The sequence below is a fragment of the Procambarus clarkii genome, chromosome 11 (genome assembly GCF_040958095.1).
Source record: "Procambarus clarkii isolate CNS0578487 chromosome 11, FALCON_Pclarkii_2.0, whole genome shotgun sequence".
In the NCBI taxonomy this organism is placed as follows: domain Eukaryota; kingdom Metazoa; phylum Arthropoda; class Malacostraca; order Decapoda; family Cambaridae; genus Procambarus; species Procambarus clarkii.
In genome coordinates this window covers 38,372,005-38,390,673 of record NC_091160.1, presented here as the reverse complement: position 1 = coordinate 38,390,673, position 18,669 = coordinate 38,372,005, and the positions used below count along the sequence as shown (strand labels likewise).

Genomic DNA, 18,669 nt, shown 5'->3' with positions numbered 1-18,669 from the left:
GCCCAGAAAATGGAATTTCATTACATTCAACACTGGTTTTTTATATTAGGGGTAAGATATTTATTTACCTGTTTAATTATATTTGTTTCTCTGCAGCAGCCTGAAAAGTGTGGAACCTGCCATAAAGATGGTCCTAGAGTGGCTGGGGGTTGATCAGAACCATCTTGACACATTCTTGAAGTTCTCTGCATTTCAAATCTTTAACTTGAAGAGCTTTCAGGGTAAGCCTTTTAACAGTAAATCATTAATCAGCACCACATTATGAAACTGTTTTAGAGAAATGCTTATACTGCAGCCAAATGTAAGAATGAAAAGAGTTAATAAATGTCTGTTTTACACCACAGTGTTTTAGGCTTGGATAGTATGAAAGCTTTGTGGAAGCTATTGAAAAGCGTGATACATATTTATTAATTGCAGCAATGTTACTTTAATTAGGAGAGTGACAAATGATAAACGACTGATTTTACATTAGATTGTACCAGGGATAATCAACTTCCACATTTGTTAAGAGTGGTAAGATGGTTAAAGTAAGCGCTAATTACATATGTTTCGAGTTCTGTGTTGAAATGCACTAGATAATGATGGTACATGTAAATAATTCATCAAGTTAGTGATGATTGTACACGTAGACAGCCAAATTAAATTGCCAAAACATTTTCCCTATTTTGAAGGTATTTAAGTTTTCTAATAAGTAGGAACTGAAGAATATACAAAAATTAGATATTAGTTAAAAAATGTTGTTTTGCTTTTAAAATCTAGAACATGAGTATTAAATATAAGGACCTGCCCAAAATTATATGCATGTTAGTGGCTTTGCAAGAATGTTACACTCGAACTCCAGTGTACGTACTTTCACATCCCTGAGTACCTTTCTGTATATAAATATATAAATAATAAATATTTCCTATAGTAGGAATTTATTAATGATGTGGTTACTATTATCTTTGAATTATATTATCTGATTTGCTTTGTTACCTAAATCTCTCTATTCTCTTTGAAATGATTGTTATTTGTGCCAATGCTATTGTTCTGCTTCATTTTCTCTTTATTTTCCTTTGTATATACTGGTATAAAGATTATTGGCTTTTTCATCTATTATGGTTTCCACAATTTCTGTAGCCCCCGTGGCACAGTGGTAAATCACTCGCCTGGTGCTTCGCGAGCTCTTTGGCATGGATTCATATCCTGGCTGTGAAGAATTGACTGGGGGCCAATCTTTAACTGTAGCCTCTGTTTACCCAGCAGTGAATGGGTACCTTGTTGTTTAACGATTTGGCGGGTCATATTCCGGGAAAAATTTTGATTAAGGACCTGCCCTGTAAAACCATGCTAGTGGTTTTACAAGAATGCAAGAACTCGTGTATATATAAATAAATAAAATAAATAATAATAGTATGAGAAAGTAGCAATTTCTTCATTTAAATCTAGAACAAAAGTAGCATCATTGCTTAAATGGTGGACAAAATATCATAGTTTCTGGGGAAGGGGAGCTCCTTGTGGGTCCCTGCAGCTAATATCTGATAGTGTGCTATATTTCTAAGTCCCATCAATTACAGAGTTCTGTTCTCCTATTGGGGACCATGAACCAGAACCTGGCTTCCCCTCACTTATATGGATAAATTTATACAAATTATATTATGTTTCCCACCACCGAGAAAGGCCCCCAGAAAGTCAGAGAAACAAAACTGGCTTTCAACCACTGCTGGGTTCAAACAAGATTACGGCCTTGAAAACCGCCAAAAGGACTTTCCCAACAAGGAGGGAAAATGATAAAAATTCATGAAACTAGTGGGAGGCCATTTATCCCACCTTCCCCTAGTTTCACTCACCAATGAAACAAGGGACTACTAAAGTCAGTCACACTGAGAAAACTATGGTAAACAACCTCACAATAGTGAGATGGGTGCCTTACAAACGCACCCAACACACCTTCCGTCGGTTAAGTATGGATCCTCTCTGTCGGTGGAGGTACAGGAATGATACCCTCATGAAAACACGTGGGAAAGCTTATACACAGAGACAAACATTCTCTCATACACAATTTAGCATACTTGCAAACAATGACAAATAAAACATAACAACAAACATATAACAAACTTATATTTTAACTGAAAGAAAACATTTAGAATAATAAGAATAAAAGCTAGACTTTGTACACAAGTCATTACAATACAAGATGTCATCAAATTAGCTGCATTTTATTACTCTGAAGCATAATATTTTGTGAGCATTATACTATTCTTCTAATTATAGTTTAGACTAGTTTTTCAGATTATAAAGCATAGTAGAGTATAAGTACTGTATATAGTTTTCTTTATGAAGATATTGAATTTGTTAATCATTGGTGCTTAGCACATAACCTACAGGAGCTGCTGGTAGACTCTCCTGCATTATGGCAACTGGCAGAGACAGTAATACAGTACCTGCCTGCTGCACTCAAGGATGTTATTACCACAGCATCGGGAAGACCACACGTGGTGAGTGATGACATGAGAGGATATGTTTTATTTGACCTTTTCCATTCAGTTGTTTCTACATGAAAGGTCTTGCTCTATCAGGGAACAGGACAGTACATAGTAAGGCAGGTCAACATCCTGCACCAGGACAACAGATATGTTTTCACACGTATCTGTCGGGTCATACTGGTAATTACTCGAGTGTAGTTACATGATGAGAACTATGCTCATGGTGTCTCGTCTTCCTAGCACCCTATTGTCATATGGCACTTTGAAACTACTGATGGTTTTTGGCATCCATCACTTCACTTAATTTGTTCCAACTGTCTTCCACGCTGCAGTAGAGAACTTTCTAATTTATTTGGCAGCTTTCTTTCTTTAGCTAAAGTCTGTGATCTCTTTTTTTTTCTTGAAGTTGCAGATTTTGAGAATTCTTCTTTCTGAATTTTGTAGATTCCTGTTACTATTTTGTATATAGTGATCATATCTCCTCTTTTTCTTTTATCTTCTAGCTTTGGTATATTTAACTTGTAGCTCATAGCTCTTGTTTTTCAGTTCCAGAAGCCAATTTATTTGCATGTCTTTGCACTTTATCCACTATATTGATGTCCTTGAGATACAGGCAGTATACAGCTTCTACTCATTTCAATTTTCTCACAAATATATCAATTGTGACACTAGTTCTCCACATATGTCAGTTGCTTATTTTAGAAACTGTACTTGTGGTTGGTCTCGAACCCATTGATGACATGATGATGTGCATTGAATTTTGTAACTAGCTCATCAATATTGTAACTTGCTTAGCTAAATGAATTGTGGGGTTATATTCCTGAGCCCATTATCTGCCTCTGTAATACTTTCAACTATTGCCCACAGGATGGGTATGGGGTGCATAATGAATGAACTAAACTAACTCACAAAGATTGTGAACAATTTCTTTAATATTTCACCATCCATGCATTTAAAAATAATTCTGAAGTTGGAAAGTATAGCATAGGCTCCTCACACACTGTTCTCTGTGGTTCTTGGGTGAGAGTGCTCTATCCAGAACCACCCCTAGATCTCTCTCTATATCAGAGCTCTTTAAAGCCTTTTCACATAATTTGTAGATTGTGTGTGTGGCCTATTTCCTCATATTTACATTCCATAACATGACATTTATTCACATTAATTTCATTTACCGAGTGTTATTCCTGACACTTAATTTGTCCGGGTCTTCTTGAAGGGCGTGATAATCATCTGCATTTCTTTTGTGATACAGTAATTTTGAGTTTTGTTTGTATTCATTTGTGCCAAACATTACTCTTTGCATTTTGAGTTTTTGTGGCTAATGTCATCCATTTTGGTCGGGTTTTCTCATGTTTGGTGTGTTATGAAAGAGTTCTAGTGCATATGCCTGGAAAGCCATGAGATGTTTCATCTGTCTGGTGTGTTGGATCTGGCCCAGGGGTATCAATAAGTAATCTTTCAGGAGTCGCTGAGGGAGCCAACTTGTCAATTATTTTTTATTTCTACTATAAATAAAACAAATGAACGATTTTTGATAGTACTGTATTATAGTATATGTAAAGATAAGTTCTTATTAAAAATATAATACAAATGCGAAAACCATTGGTTATTAGTTGTATTTATAATCTTTTGTCTTGAGGACACAACCTAATTTTGTTACTTAGACCAAGTTTGGGCTGCATTTAGATACTTAGTAAGAAAAGAACTGAAAAAAAGATGATGTAGCAGAGATGTTAAAACCAGCACCCCCTCCCCCCACACATTGCACACTTGTACTTCATTATACGATGTCAACAGGTTGCTGAACTGTTGTCATCCCCCCAGAAGCTTGATGACTGGAGCTCTATGTGTGGCTTTGACTTTCAAGAAGTGGGAGATGACTTCCACACATTTGTGACCAGACTTTGTCAAGTGATTCCTGAGGAACTCATTCAGGAGATACGAGTGCTTATTAAACTTGACATTCTGCAGGTTTGCTGGCAAATTTACTGTAGCGTTCTCTGTTGTTGTCTTGGTGTGTGAACTAAAGATTATTGCAAGTACTTTTATTATTCTCATAAGTAGTTTTATCATTTCCATTTTTTTTGTTTTGTATGTCTCATAACATTTGTTACTTGTGTAGAAAGCTTTCCATGCATTTCAGCCTTTGAATTTTGATCATACGTTTGATACCAGTTAGTAAAATTTAGAATATCTTCTGAAGAGTAAATGCTTTCTAATATGATATTTATTAGTTAAAAGCCTTATGTGTTACAGTATAATATTAATTTTTAGAGCAAAATATAACAATAATTTTATATGTACAATATTAAATATTGATAGGTGATGGAGTTGACAGGTAATGCATGGCATTTAAAAAATAATAATAATGCTGTATTATAATTAAAAATGTGTTTACAAAAATTATAAATAATTTTGAATTAAAGATAACTGCATATTAATCGGAGATTACCTAGTAAACTGTAAGCAGTGATTATGGTAGTAATATCATATCTTGCTGAAGGCTTTTAGAGTCATTGTTGGAGTTTGCGGTGAGGACATCTTGCTACAATATGTAGCACAGCATATGTAGTATATTGCATATGGAGTTTGTATGGTACATTATATGTAGCGAACATGGACATAACACCACCAAAAAGCAAGAAACTTTCATTTAGGCTACACAGTGAATCAGCTTTAGACAATCTTACAGAGGCACTTCACAATATTAACACTTTCGCTCACCCCGCGCGCCACCCCTCGACAGGGCGATATGGGCCCCAGCGTGTCACGGAAGCGCGCGTTAATTCCGAAAAGTGTATACTCTCTTCAACTTTGTCACCTCAATTCTCCTTCTACGAGAATAAATTTGGTATCATTGTGTTCGCAATAAAATTCTCTACAGCACTAAATGCATATAAACTCCAAAAGCCCGGCTAATTACCCGCAGCAAACAGAGAAAGTGCGAACGAGTTACCCGGGAGCGCGCAAACGGGATAAAATGTTTTCACTATTTTCACTCTGGTCACCTCAATTTTTGTCCTAGGTCTTTCATTTTGGTCTCAATGGGTTCGTAATAAAATTCTCTAGAGGAACATTAGCATATAAAAAAAAAACCTGGTCACGCTCCAACCGCCGACGAGTTGAAGACGGGCCACGCGTTAGCCGTGAGTGAGCGCTCAGAGGCCTTCCTACTACACTCCCAATTCCCACCCTTTTCAAGCCTTTCTTTCGCAATTTTCTTCCTGGAAGGGCCTTGTTCATGATTACTATCCATCGTGGAGTAAGCGTAGATAGTTTCTAAAGCCGCAGTAAGAAATATAGCCACGGAAAATAGCTGAAATGTTCACACGTTTGAGATGCGAGGGGAGACGACATTGGTCACAACAGTGGAGCAAAGACAATGGGCCCACGGCGTGTGCCAAGCCGCCTGAGGGCCACGAGGCTCAACAAAGGAAATGGGAAGACATCGGCGCACATTTTAAAACCAGTCCCCAAAAAATCGGATACAAACCTGATTTTTGGCGAATTTTTAAAGTGGATGACGCAATGCTGCGTCATCCCCGGCATTACCGCCAGTAAACGGATGACGCAATGCTGCGTCATCCCCGAGCGAAAGTGTTAACTGGGATTCTGAATTCAATAATACCCATGATATAAATTCATTAGCTAACCTCTTCCTCTCCAAAACTCTAAGCCTCTACAACCTTCATTGTCCCCTTCTTACAAAGCAAGTAACTGACAAAAGATTAAACAATCCATGGCTCACAAGTGGCATTCTCAACTCAATCAACAAGAAACATGAATATGAGAAGAAAGTTAGGATTGGCCTAGTTTCAAAGGAAGTAGCTAAAAGGTACTCATCAATGCTTACCAGTATCATAAGAAAGGCAAAACTTGCATATTATGTGAATAGATTCAATGAAGCAAAAGGCAACATGAAAAACACTTGGAAAACTATCTCTAGTATCCTAGGAACTAAGCAACACTCACATAACCAGATAAAACTCTACAAGGAGGGGGATATACCGTCAACTGATTTAGAAATGGCAAATGAATTTAATAGTTTCTTTTCATCGGTTGGTGCTAATCTTGCCAGTAAAATCCCACAGACTCAGACACATATTAACACATATCTCTCAGGCAGCTATCCAAACTCTCTTCTCCTTTCACCAATCAGCCCGGCAGATGTTGTGTCCATCATACACTCTCTAAAAACCAAGGCAGGGAACACCAGTGAAATTCCGTCCATTGTGTACAAGAGAGCCTCCCATGCCCTTGCCCCACCCATAGCACTACTGTTCAACAAATCTATAGTGTCACACCTTCCCTGATATCCTCAAAAAAGCAAGAGTAACGCCAGTCCATAAAGGAGGCAATCCGGCGGACATAAACAATTATAGACCAATATCAAATCTACCCATTCTATCAAAAATATTTGAAAAAATTATTTACAAACAGCTCTATTCCTACCTCGTAAAATTCGACATACTCAGCCCCTGCCAGTTTGGCTTCCGGTCCCAAAAGAGCACCAACGATGCAATCATTAGTCTCCTTGACTTTATCTACTCAGCCCTTGACAAAAATGAGTTTCCGATTGGACTCTTCATTGACCTAAGAAAAGCCTTTGATACTGTTAATCACAACTACCTCTTACTTAAACTCCAGCATTATGGAATCCGAGGCCTTGCCCTTGACTACATCCGATCCTATCTTAGTGACAGACACCAATATGTAACCATCAATGATACAACTTCGTCCACTCTACCAATTACCGTTGGAGTGCCACAGGGCAGCATCTTAGGACCTCTTCTATTTCTTATATATATAAACGATCTGCCTAATGTCTCTAATATTCTCAAACCTATACTGTTTGCTGACGATACTACTCTTATCTATTCAAACCTCAACCCACATACACTAAATAATGTTGTGAATAATGAATTAAAAAAAGTCCACTTATGGATGTCAACGAACAAACTAACATTAAACATCGAAAAGACTTACTACATCTTATTTGGAAGCAAATCATCAAATGCAATTCAGCTACAGATAGACAACATTAACATCAGTAATAAAGATGATGGCAAGTTTCTTGGCCTATTCCTAGACAAGAGACTCAACTTCAGCACCCACATTCAACACATAACTAAGAAAGTCTCTAAGACAGTTGGTATACTCTCCAAAATCAGATATTATGTTCCTAACTCTGCTCTCCTCTCACTATATTATGCACTAATTTACCCCTATCTTAATTATGGCATCTGTGCATGGGGGTCTACCACTGCAAACCACCTTAAGCCCATCATCACACAGCAAAAATCTGCTATCAGAATGATAACTAACTCAGCTTTCAGACAACACTCAGCTCCCTTGTTTAAATCCCTAAACTTGCTAAATATTAACTCCCTCCACACATTCTCTTGTGTCAACTACATTTACAAAACCCTGTTCTTAAATGCAAACCATGCTCTGAAACTCTCCCTGGACAGATGTAATAGGACCCATTATCACCACACCAGAAATAAATATCTCTTTGATATCCCCAGGGTCAAACTTAATCTGTGTAAACACTCTATGCAAATTAAGGGACCTAGTTTATGGAACTCACTCCCTAGTGAATTGAAAAACTGTAAAACTTTTGCCTTATTTAAAAGCAAAACCAAAAAGTACCTAACTTCATCTTCTTAGTTTCCTACACTGAGCTTTAAATTTGCTCTGTACCTAGTGTTACCCAATCTCCTAATTTTTATGTAATTTCAAACAACCTTATCATTGTGTTCATTGCTGTCTTCTTTTATGTGCTAGCCATATGCTGTATTGTGACTACCAATTTTTGTCAACTACCATTCAAGCTGTCATTGCAACCAATCTTATATTGTTTCTGCTGTATTATGCCTACCAATTTTTTTGTCAACTACCATTCAAGCTGTCATTGCAATCAATCTTAGCTACCTATGTGCTTTAATATACTGTACCTACAATTTTCTCTCATCTTTTTTTCATTTCATGTAATCTGTTATCATTTTTTGTCTATAATTTTGCAAGTATTTACCTCCTTAAAATTTTCTTAGATTAAGGACCTGCCCGAGACGCTGCGCGTGCTAGTGGCTTTACAAGACTGTAATTACCATATTTGTATCCTCACATTCCTTATGTACATTCTTGTATATGCATAAATAAATAAATAAATAAATAAATAAATAAATAAATAAATAAATAAATAAATATATATGTAGTCGGCCTACAGTGCATTATTGGAGACACGAGCAAGTATACCACTGTAGTATATGTAAAGTAGTACGTGTACTGTACAGTACAATACATATTGAGAATAGGGTAAGGACACCACTGTAGAATGTGGTACAAGACAATGCTGGAGAGTTGAATAAGGAAAGTCCTGCATAATGTGTGTGGAGAGTGGAGCAAGTATACCACTTTAACTGATGTAAAGTAATGCAGTGAATTATATTATGAACTGGATATCTTACAGGCTTCTTGCTGTGACTGGTTACTGTACTGGACCAGCAGTTCATGGGTGGACTGGTTACTGTACTGGACCAGTAGTTCATGGGTGGACTGGTTACTGCACTGGACCAGCAGTTCATGGGTGGACTGGTTACTGTACTGGACCAGTAGTTCATGGGTGGACTGGTTACTGCACTGGACCAGCAGTTCATGGGTGGACTGGTTACTGTACTGGACCAGCAGTCCATAAAAATTTTTCTTAATGCAGAATACTTTTCTAAATTATTGTTTTGACATTATGGTGTTTTTCCTATTTACAGAGCAGTGTAAATATTACCGTGGAGGATATCATCAACTCTAGTATTGCTGTATCTGCACAACTAATTCAACAGGTTGAAGATGGTTCATTTATACAGAAGATTTACAGGCCACTTGAATACTTGGGTGCCCAGAATTGGACTCTTCTGGCAAATATGATATTCAATGTTACAGCAGAAGACATGTTTGATAACAGGTGGATCTTTAGTGCAATTGTATTCTTGAAATATTTAAATGCACATGTAATACTGTACAGTATATAATAATTTAAGTTATGTGCAATAGTTATTTACTTGTTTAAAAGAAATTTTGAATGCATTTTAATTTTTGAGTGGAAGCTGATTATGTAGAAAACTGATTTTTTGTGTATTTGATAAAGCTGACTAATAAGCATATTTTTATACATTACAATATATACAGTATATTTTTTGCTTTCCAATCTGATATTTTAACATTACAAAAATGTGTCTAAAGTACCACTTATATACCATGGGGTCAACCTGTCTAGTGGCCATAGCACGGATAGGAAGTCAGTGGTTTGTAGAATCCTTGACACTTCCTTCTGAGGATTTTTTAATGCTGTATTTTGAATTGTAGCAGTGTCCTGGTATTTACAGCTGCAGAAAGTAATAGCTGAAGCTGTAAATACTGTCTAAAGACAGTGATAAAGTTTGAAATGCAGCTTAAAAACCTATTAGGAAGAATGGGGAGACTTCTTTTCCACAGCTGGTATTCAGCTGATGGTATTCATCAGGTAAATAAATGGTAGTTTAGATATACTTTATTCAGTATAAAGGACATCTCAAAGCCACAATGTTTGTTGATATCATAAGGAAACTCAAAGTCGTACAGTACATACTTTAGTAAGAAATGTGAATATCCAATTGTTTTTACATTTGTTTTCGTTAACTGTGTCACTAATTGTTGTCTACCTACAGCACCATGATATTTGCTACCTTACTGGAGCCCTTGGTGGAGCTGAGTCGAGAGTCAACCAATAATGGGGTAGTGATCAAGGCAGCTCTCCAGAGCCTTGACAAGTATCTTCGTTGGGGCAGGCTCCTCCTGGCACTGTCTCGTGGTGGAGATATTTGGATGGGCATAAAAGAGGCAAGTCTGCATGTAAATGTAATTACCTAAGTGTAGTTACAGGATGAGAGCTACGCTTGTGGTGTCCCGTCTTCCCAGCACTCTTTGTCATATAACGCTGTGTGTGTTTACCTACTTGTGGTTTTACAGTTTGAGTTAAATCCTATGGTGTCCATCTGTTGCATATTTAACTTGATTTTTCCATGGGCCACCATCTGTAGTGGCCTTAGTGGGGGATAGGAAGCTGGCAGTTTCTATTATAGGTACGTACTCAATTATTCCTGAGGATTTTTTCCAGATGAATTTTAAACTAAACTAAATATCTTGACATTTATGCCTTTGGTAGGTATGCAATTCCAAATACATCTTATGGGTTAAAAAGAATCTCCTGTTTTCTGTCATACATTGTGGCTTGTTGATCTTAATGCTGTTGACCCCTGTGAGCATTTCAGTAGACCTTATACAGAAGTGCTCTGGGTTAATGTCTTCAAATTTAATCAGTATTTCATAGGTCTTGATGAGATCAACCAACACAGTCATGTCTGGTTTGCAGTGTTGTTATCCCTGATGGCTATATTTGTCTTATTTCTTATTTGCAAAGTCTTGCACTTTTCAATATTAACAAGTATTTTTCAGTCTTCTGACCATTTGTAGAATTCATGTAGATCACTTTGCAAGTCTTCAATATTGTTTTCACTTCTACAATATTCTCCTCTTGTATATGTAAAAACCTAAGTGTTATTATCTATGGTGTAGTTACAGGATGTAACTGTACCTCTCTCAACCAGTTTAAGATAAAAACTAAGCACTACCTAACTAATTCCCTGTAACCTACCTTACCCCTATAATGTCAACGCATGTCTGTTATTTTTAAACAATGCTGTTTGTCGACCCAATTGTATTTTTGCTGTTTTTCTGCCATGTTCCCCCTTTTTTATTTTTATATTTTCTCAACACATTTTATACTTTAATCTCAATTAGTATTAAGTTTTAGTCTTTAGTGTTTTTCCTGCCTGAAACGCTTTGCGTAATAGTGGCTTTAGGCATTGTATGTACTAGCTCTATCTATAAATTCATCAATATTTGTATCACCCCTTGTATGTATGTACTTTACCCGAATAAACATTTGAATTTGAATTTTGGATGAAAGCTATGCTCGTAGTGCCCCATCTTTACAGTACTCTTTGTCATAAGACGCTTTAACACTGCTGATGGTTTTGGGATCCACTGCCTTCTCACTTAACCTATTCCTATCGTCTATCACTCTGTTTGTGAAACGAGAACATTCTTTTATTTTTTCAGCACCTTTGGTTCGATAGTTTGAATCTATGACCTCTTGTTCTTGAAGTTACAGGCTTAAAAAATACCTCTATCTATTTTGTCGATTCCTATTACTATTATGTAGTAATGATCATATTGCTTCTATCTCCTAGCTTTGACGATTTAACCCCCTCTAGCCTCTTCACCTAACTCTTGTTTTTCATTTCCAGAAACCATTTAGTAGCATATCTTTGTATAATTACAGGCTGAGAGCTCTAATTGTGGAGTTCCATCTCTTTAATCTGTACGTGTATGCATGCTGGAAATTTTGTAATAAAAATTAGATCTTGTGTGGTTATTTGCTTGATATTCAATAGGGTAATTTGTTGTTGACAGTTCAGTTAAATATATACAAATATTTTTGTGAAATGTAAATTATAAACTTAAAGCATTAACTTGTTAACTTTTTGTTATTGTTTTTGTAGGCCTACGTTGACAAGCCAGTTGTGAGTCGTTTCCTTGATATAGTTGAAAATCTGCCAGAGTTTGTGTGGGAATACATAAATTTTTTTGGAAACTCTACAGTGGTAAGATACTTTGTTTTTAATTTGTAACATATTGTTATACCATCATATTGCTATAAGATCATTAAGATGGCATCAATTGTGAACAGTTATTTTGAATTAAGTTTAACATTTTATTAATTCTGTAATTTTGTACAGTTAGCATATATAATATGCCAGCTTTTGCCTTCACTGACCTAGAATTTGTTGTTTTCCGATCAAACTGCTCGCTGAAGATCATACTAATATTTATTCTTTGCAGGTGGCCAATGACATACTGCTTCATCAGGACACTCCCTGTAACCTGCATCTTTTCTTGCTTGACGGGCATCGTGACCTTTTGGGATATAATGCTTCCAGCATCCTGACAGAGGTGTTGGAGTATGTTTGTGAGGAGCAACAGATGAGCCTTCTTATGACCCAGCTTCTTCCTGACTCCTCACCAGTCATTGCTGTGAGTTTACTATAGCTGTGTGTGTGTGTGTGTGTGTGTGTGCATGCCTCTGTGTGTTTATCTCTTCATACTGTAATTAACTTTTTGTGGATCCAAGAGTAGAGCTATACTTGTGTGTCCAGTCTTCTGTATATTTTCCTCGTAAATATATAAAATATTTTCCCTGGGCTTAAGAACATACTTCATCTTCCTGGGTATATTCCAACATTTACCGCTTTGTTATCTTTCTTACACAAAAATGCGGTCATTTGCAACTTTTTGCTTCTGGTACATTCATCTTAATTTTGTGACACAAAACTTTACCCGTCTGATTTGTTAAGGCTTTCTGCACACTTGTATTAATATCATATACCCTTTTTATTTCTATTTTAATTCTAACTTGAATGTTTTCTATGAGTAGACTCATCACCTATAGGAAGATGCCTAACATTTTTTTTTTATTTATCTTGCATTAAAATAGTGGAACTTTCCATGAGCTTATATCCAAATACAGTAGCAATGTTCCATGGGTATGTATACAAATATTCTTCCCCTGGTGGAGCTGTTCTCAGGCTGGAACTATGAGCTTCTTGTCTGTTTGGCAACCTCTTACAACCAGGTGGCATATGTGATGGATGCACTGTACCTAAACTGGAACCAGTGGAAGATGATTTACTTGTGTTTCCATCAGTTAAGATACTGCTGGCCATTCTGTTGAAGTTAGAGAATTTTGCAAGTCATATAATTCTGCTGGTTTGATGTGGCTAGTTCAGTTCTGTTTTCCTGCCCTCTTGTGTCATTCCAGAATGAATAAATTAAACCTGAATAAATTTGAATTTGAGCGATTGACTTCTGAACTCAAATAGAAATTCAAGTTACGGAGATTTCTGCCCAATTAAATATGAATAACTTTGAATTTGTTCATTTTGAACTTTCCTGGTAAACAGTTTAGCTAACTTTAATACCCAGCTAACTCAAATGGGGGTGGGGCCTCATATGATTCAGATTACTAAGCATAGACAATATATTACTGGAAACAGGAGATTACATTTTGGTTATAATTCATTATAATTCATTGTGTTGTGGGACAGACAGCCAATGTATATATATATATACATATTTGGCTTATATTGAAGCCCCACCTCCAAGGTCAAACTACTGACCCCCATCTCCAGGACACAGCCCCATAACAAGCTGACTAACTCTTGGGTACCTATTTACTGCTTGGTGAACAGGCCATTAGGTGATAGGACAGAAATGACTGGGCGGGTTTCCTATCTGGGATTTGAACCCGGAATTACCAATTGTGAGTCAAGATTGAACTTGACTGGAGTGTCGTCATCATTTATCATTACAGTACAGTAATGTACCTACACAAACATTACTCAGAAATAGGTCAGATCTTTTCCTAAAGATCTGGCAGTCAGATTTTAGAGGAAGTTAAATAACAGAATCATTTCCATATTCCATTTTCAGTTAGTACACCAGTCATTTAAACATTAAGATACATTAAAGAGGCTGCCACTCAGTGACTGACAGGTAAATTTGGGAAAAATTATACGTGATTAAAAAACTGTACTCTACTGTAATTGACAGCACATTCTTTTCCGCAGAATGTGACGATGGATGTGGATGCAGCTATGCTTGCCCTTCTCATGGATTACATAGGGTGGGATATTGTTTACATTATTCAAGGAGACTATTTTGAGGGTGACCTTCAAGTTCCACCTTGGATGGATGGCCAGAAATGGGAGAAAGTGCTATATAAATTTACAAACTTTTCTGTGTATGTAAACTGGTTAGTGGTTGTTGATTATGATAAAATTTTGTTATTTATTGCAATATATTTGTGTTAAACTTTTTGTTGTGTGATAATAGGGTTTTTATTTATGTAATAAATAAAACTACAATTTCTTTTGTAATTTGCACTGCAGTTTATGGATTTCTTATTTGCAACTCATATATATGTATTCATGGAGGCTTCCTCTAAGCTGCGGTCATTTCCCAGGTGCTACATAACTGATATAATGGGATTATAAATACATCTTATCTTTATTAAATAGTTTCCAATATGCTTTTGTCTACCCCTTGTATTTACTTGTGTCTTGTACTGATGCTGTGTATAATGCTTTTAATACTACAGATCAGTTAAGGAGATGATAGCTGCATCTACAGGCTTTGGACTACTGGACACTGTGAGAAAGTATCAAGGTGATCTCAATATTACCCCTGGAGCAAGCTTGGTCTACAATTTGGCTACACGTCTTACGAACAGCATTGATGGTACAGTATAAGCCTTTCCTCTCTATAATTACTACTGTAATTGTTTTCATCAGTCTGTTTGTCTTGGTCTCTTGTAAAATTTGTATGAATAACATAAAATTCATTGTAACAAAATTTGCATTCAACATAATAACTATGATATCTGTTAGTTTAAGGACTTGCCCGAAACGCTATGCGTGCTAGTGGCTTTACAAGAATGTAAAATCAATTTCATTGCTATGTTCTCTCTTAACCCCTCAATGTACCTTCTTGTATATAAATAAATAAATAAATAAGTTGATGACAGTGACTACAATGGTGAAGTTGCTTGTCTTAGGCATGTATTATCTTCCCTAGATCTTAGCATCATTGGCAAACATGTTCAAATAATTTTTTTATTCGTTCTGATGGGTCGTTGATTTAGACAATGAATATTACCAGTGTAAGAACTGAACCCTGTGGTACTCTTATTAATCAGAGGCATGCATGTGTGTTTGGGGAGGGCTACTGGTGGCTTACATTAAATCACTTTATATAGATATCCAGTAGCAGTTTTTTTTAGGCATACCAATATTGCTGATGTTATTATTGTTAATTAATATGTTAGTATTGTTAGATATCTTATGGAGGGGTGGAATTTCATTATTTTAAGTCAAAAATTAAATGAATAATTGTTACATATATTTGACAGGATTGACGGGAAATTTTAATGCATGTGTACTGGTGGAAGGGTTAGGTCCTGTGGAGGACCTGTGCCATCTGGCCGCTCCAAGAATACCCGACTTGGTGGCTCTTATATTGTGGTTTCCTGAATCAGAGGTAAGTCTTGTCTCAGCCATGTTTTTAGATAGTGTTAGCAGGGAAAGTCTTATATGTCCAACTGCATATTTGCCAATTAAGTTTTGTTTATATTACAGTATTTGAAAGATAAGTATTAGTGAAAGGTAGATTCAGGAAACCTCAGCAAATGCAGAGTTTTCATACCATGCAAGAAGCAACAATTTAAAACATTTAGCCACAATGAAATATGGACAGCAGAAAGTTCTTAAAAATTGTATGCCAACAAAATTTAGTACATGTGATAATGTTGATTGATTTGTATATGCATTTAGAATATGTAGTTTGTATAAATATTGTAGAGATTATAAAGTCATCAAAGCAAGGAGAGCACTGCACTTTAAAATACCCCTTGCAAAACTCATTATAACAAATAAGAGGACCCTTCACAAGCTATCTCTGTAAACAACTGGACATATAAGCATTATGTTTATGTTATGGCTGGGCTCAACCATCAACAGGTTGCAGACATTCTCTTGCACAATGCAAGGTTTAGCAGAAAAAATGTGCATGGGGTCTCAGTGGTACAGATGAGTTTATTCCTGACTCGGTCAAGAATCCTGGGTGGGACAGAAATGATTTGGCACATTTCCTTTCACCTAATGTCTGTTTATCTAGCAGTAAATAGGTTATTTAGGCAACTTCTGTAGGTTTGTTTCCTGGTGAAGGTCAGTGGTTTGACCTTTGGGAGATCGCGATATAAGCCTAAGATGTAGGTTAATCTTCCTTTTGTATAATTAATACACAATCTGGTTACTGGATACTGCTTAACCACTTCACTGCTCACCTGGTTTTGGCAAAATGTCATAGTGCAATTGTCAAGGACATATTTTTGTTGTTTTTATAAGTGTTTAGGTAAAGTTAATGTCAAAATGTTTCCAAGTGCAACCATTTTCATTTCAAAACACAAAGAGTGATGAAAACATTAAAAAAACAATAAAATATAGCGTAATTAAAAAAATAGCACAAATCCCAGGTGCTCTGTGCAGCACGGTGGTTAATCAGATCAACCTATTACAGTAATTGTTTTTCAGTTGATTTCAATTTGTATGAAATTTTCCAACCTATCAAATTGATTCACCACATGATGCAATGCTTGTGTGCGTGTGTGTGTTGCTGCCATTTAAAGATCCTCATATTCCTGGATTTTTCACATCCAATATTGACCATATTTCACAATTTTGACTAATATTTGAGGTATTTTGTCAATTAAGGCTTCCCCACTACAGGTAGCAGCAAAGTGAAGAGTTTGAAGACTGAAGAGGTATGGATTCCTTCTCATATTGGTCTCCGAATGCATGATAGAACTGATAAGTTGGCCAAGACTTTTGCTCATTAAGAGTGAATTGATTACCATCTTGGCAAGCCTTTGAGCAGCCTGAGGGCAGTAATATTCGGGGAACATCAACAAAATCTCGTAGACTTAAAGCAAAGTGAAATTCATACCAATTCCTCCATCTATCATCATTCTATTATGCAGGAAGAACTGCATGTCTATGGGTCATCCAATAAGGTTAGCAGACTTATAGATGCTACCACTGCCAGGCTTAGGTACCACTGCTAGGCTTAGGCTTGGCTAAAAGTACCTGTGGTAGTTTGTGATGTTTGCTGATGTAGATTTGACTAACTGCAAACTATGTTAGCAGAACTATTCATATACTTTGTGTCATTATATAATGGAATGTGAAAAAATTTTGGAATTCAGAGATAACACCATCAATGGAGTCCAAGAAATGTGAGTACTTCATTCATAATGATGTGCTGCCAGGAATCTTAACGAAGTATCCAAAATTTGTGTACTGTAGGTAATGCATGCACATCAGTGTCAAAAGATTGTTATATGCTTAGCTAAATGAACTATGGGGTTCAGGTTCCTGAACCCCATTTTCTGTCCATTCAGTTCCTGAACCGATAATGTGCCTCTGTAACCCTTTACACTACCGCCCATGGGACGGGTAATGGATGCATAATTAAGAAAGAAATATAAATCATGAAACATTGAATGCATTATAAAATTATAACAAAAGTATACTTTGGAGAATTAAATCCTTGTATTAAATTTTGAAGATGTAAATGTACTGGAGTAGACTCGAATGAAAGGCAAGTCTTATGTATACAGTTATTTTACTAGTGTGTGTCCTATTTTTAAAATTTACCAAGAAATTTGCTTCAGTGATATTCCTAGCACTTTCTCCTTTTTAAATGTCAATGTTATAATTTCTCTATTTGATAGTTATATGTGTTGTTTATATGACCTCGTTTATGTTTTGTTTCTACAGTACTTGTATATGACATTCATATCTGTTATGTTTTCAAGAAAATGTGAATTCATTGATTTAATCTTTCTTACGAAAATTTCTTGATGAAAATTAACTTTGACTTCCATCATTGAATGTTTCCCATAGAATTTTTGCTCATTCTATAGTATAGTACCCAGATTTGCATTGCATAATCAGAGTACTGGTTGGTGGGTTATATTTGATAAATTATTTACTATAGGGACTTACAGAACAGACTGTATTGCCTTTATATTTCATGCAGTAAAGAATGGGTTTCAATAGTTTGTACTTCATTGTGTGGCTTAGCTCATTGCCCTTACAAGACTAAATGCTAATACATGTAGAAAAGAGCAAGCAAAAGTTCGATTAGAAAATCGTAAAGTGATAATAGAACTGGTGGGTGGGAGAGACATATCTAAAGATTACATTAAGGGTAAGGAAGATAGCTGAAAAATGCAGTAAGTGGGAGTGACATCCACTTAAATGAATTTACCTGAAGGGCCACTAATACTAGTAGCCTCAACAAGGACAGGAAGCTGGTGGCTTGTGAAAAGTCCCCCCATTTGCCCGGATGATCTTTTCTATCTGTATTTTAAAACCCAGCAGAGTTTTGGCGTTTACGGCGTTGACGGGAAGGCGGTTCCACGGGTTTACAACCCTATGAGTAAAAAAAGCAGTCCCTGTTTTCTGTCCTACAGTGTGGCTTGTTGAGCTTG

The 18,669-nt window shown here is 36.3% G+C and overlaps 1 protein-coding gene across 1 annotated transcript in view; it reads left to right on the top strand.

The window, feature by feature from the left end:
* LOC123758342 (uncharacterized) overlaps window positions 1-18,669 on the top strand; it is a 219,446-nt gene that overhangs the window by 80,044 nt on the left and 120,733 nt on the right. The window contains 10 exon segments of the mRNA XM_069323046.1: window positions 97-221; window positions 2,353-2,477; window positions 4,263-4,436; window positions 9,233-9,426; window positions 10,169-10,340; window positions 12,065-12,166; window positions 12,405-12,596; window positions 14,189-14,361; window positions 14,719-14,858; window positions 15,529-15,656. Coding sequence (XP_069179147.1) covers window positions 97-221; window positions 2,353-2,477; window positions 4,263-4,436; window positions 9,233-9,426; window positions 10,169-10,340; window positions 12,065-12,166; window positions 12,405-12,596; window positions 14,189-14,361; window positions 14,719-14,858; window positions 15,529-15,656 — 1,525 coding nt within the window.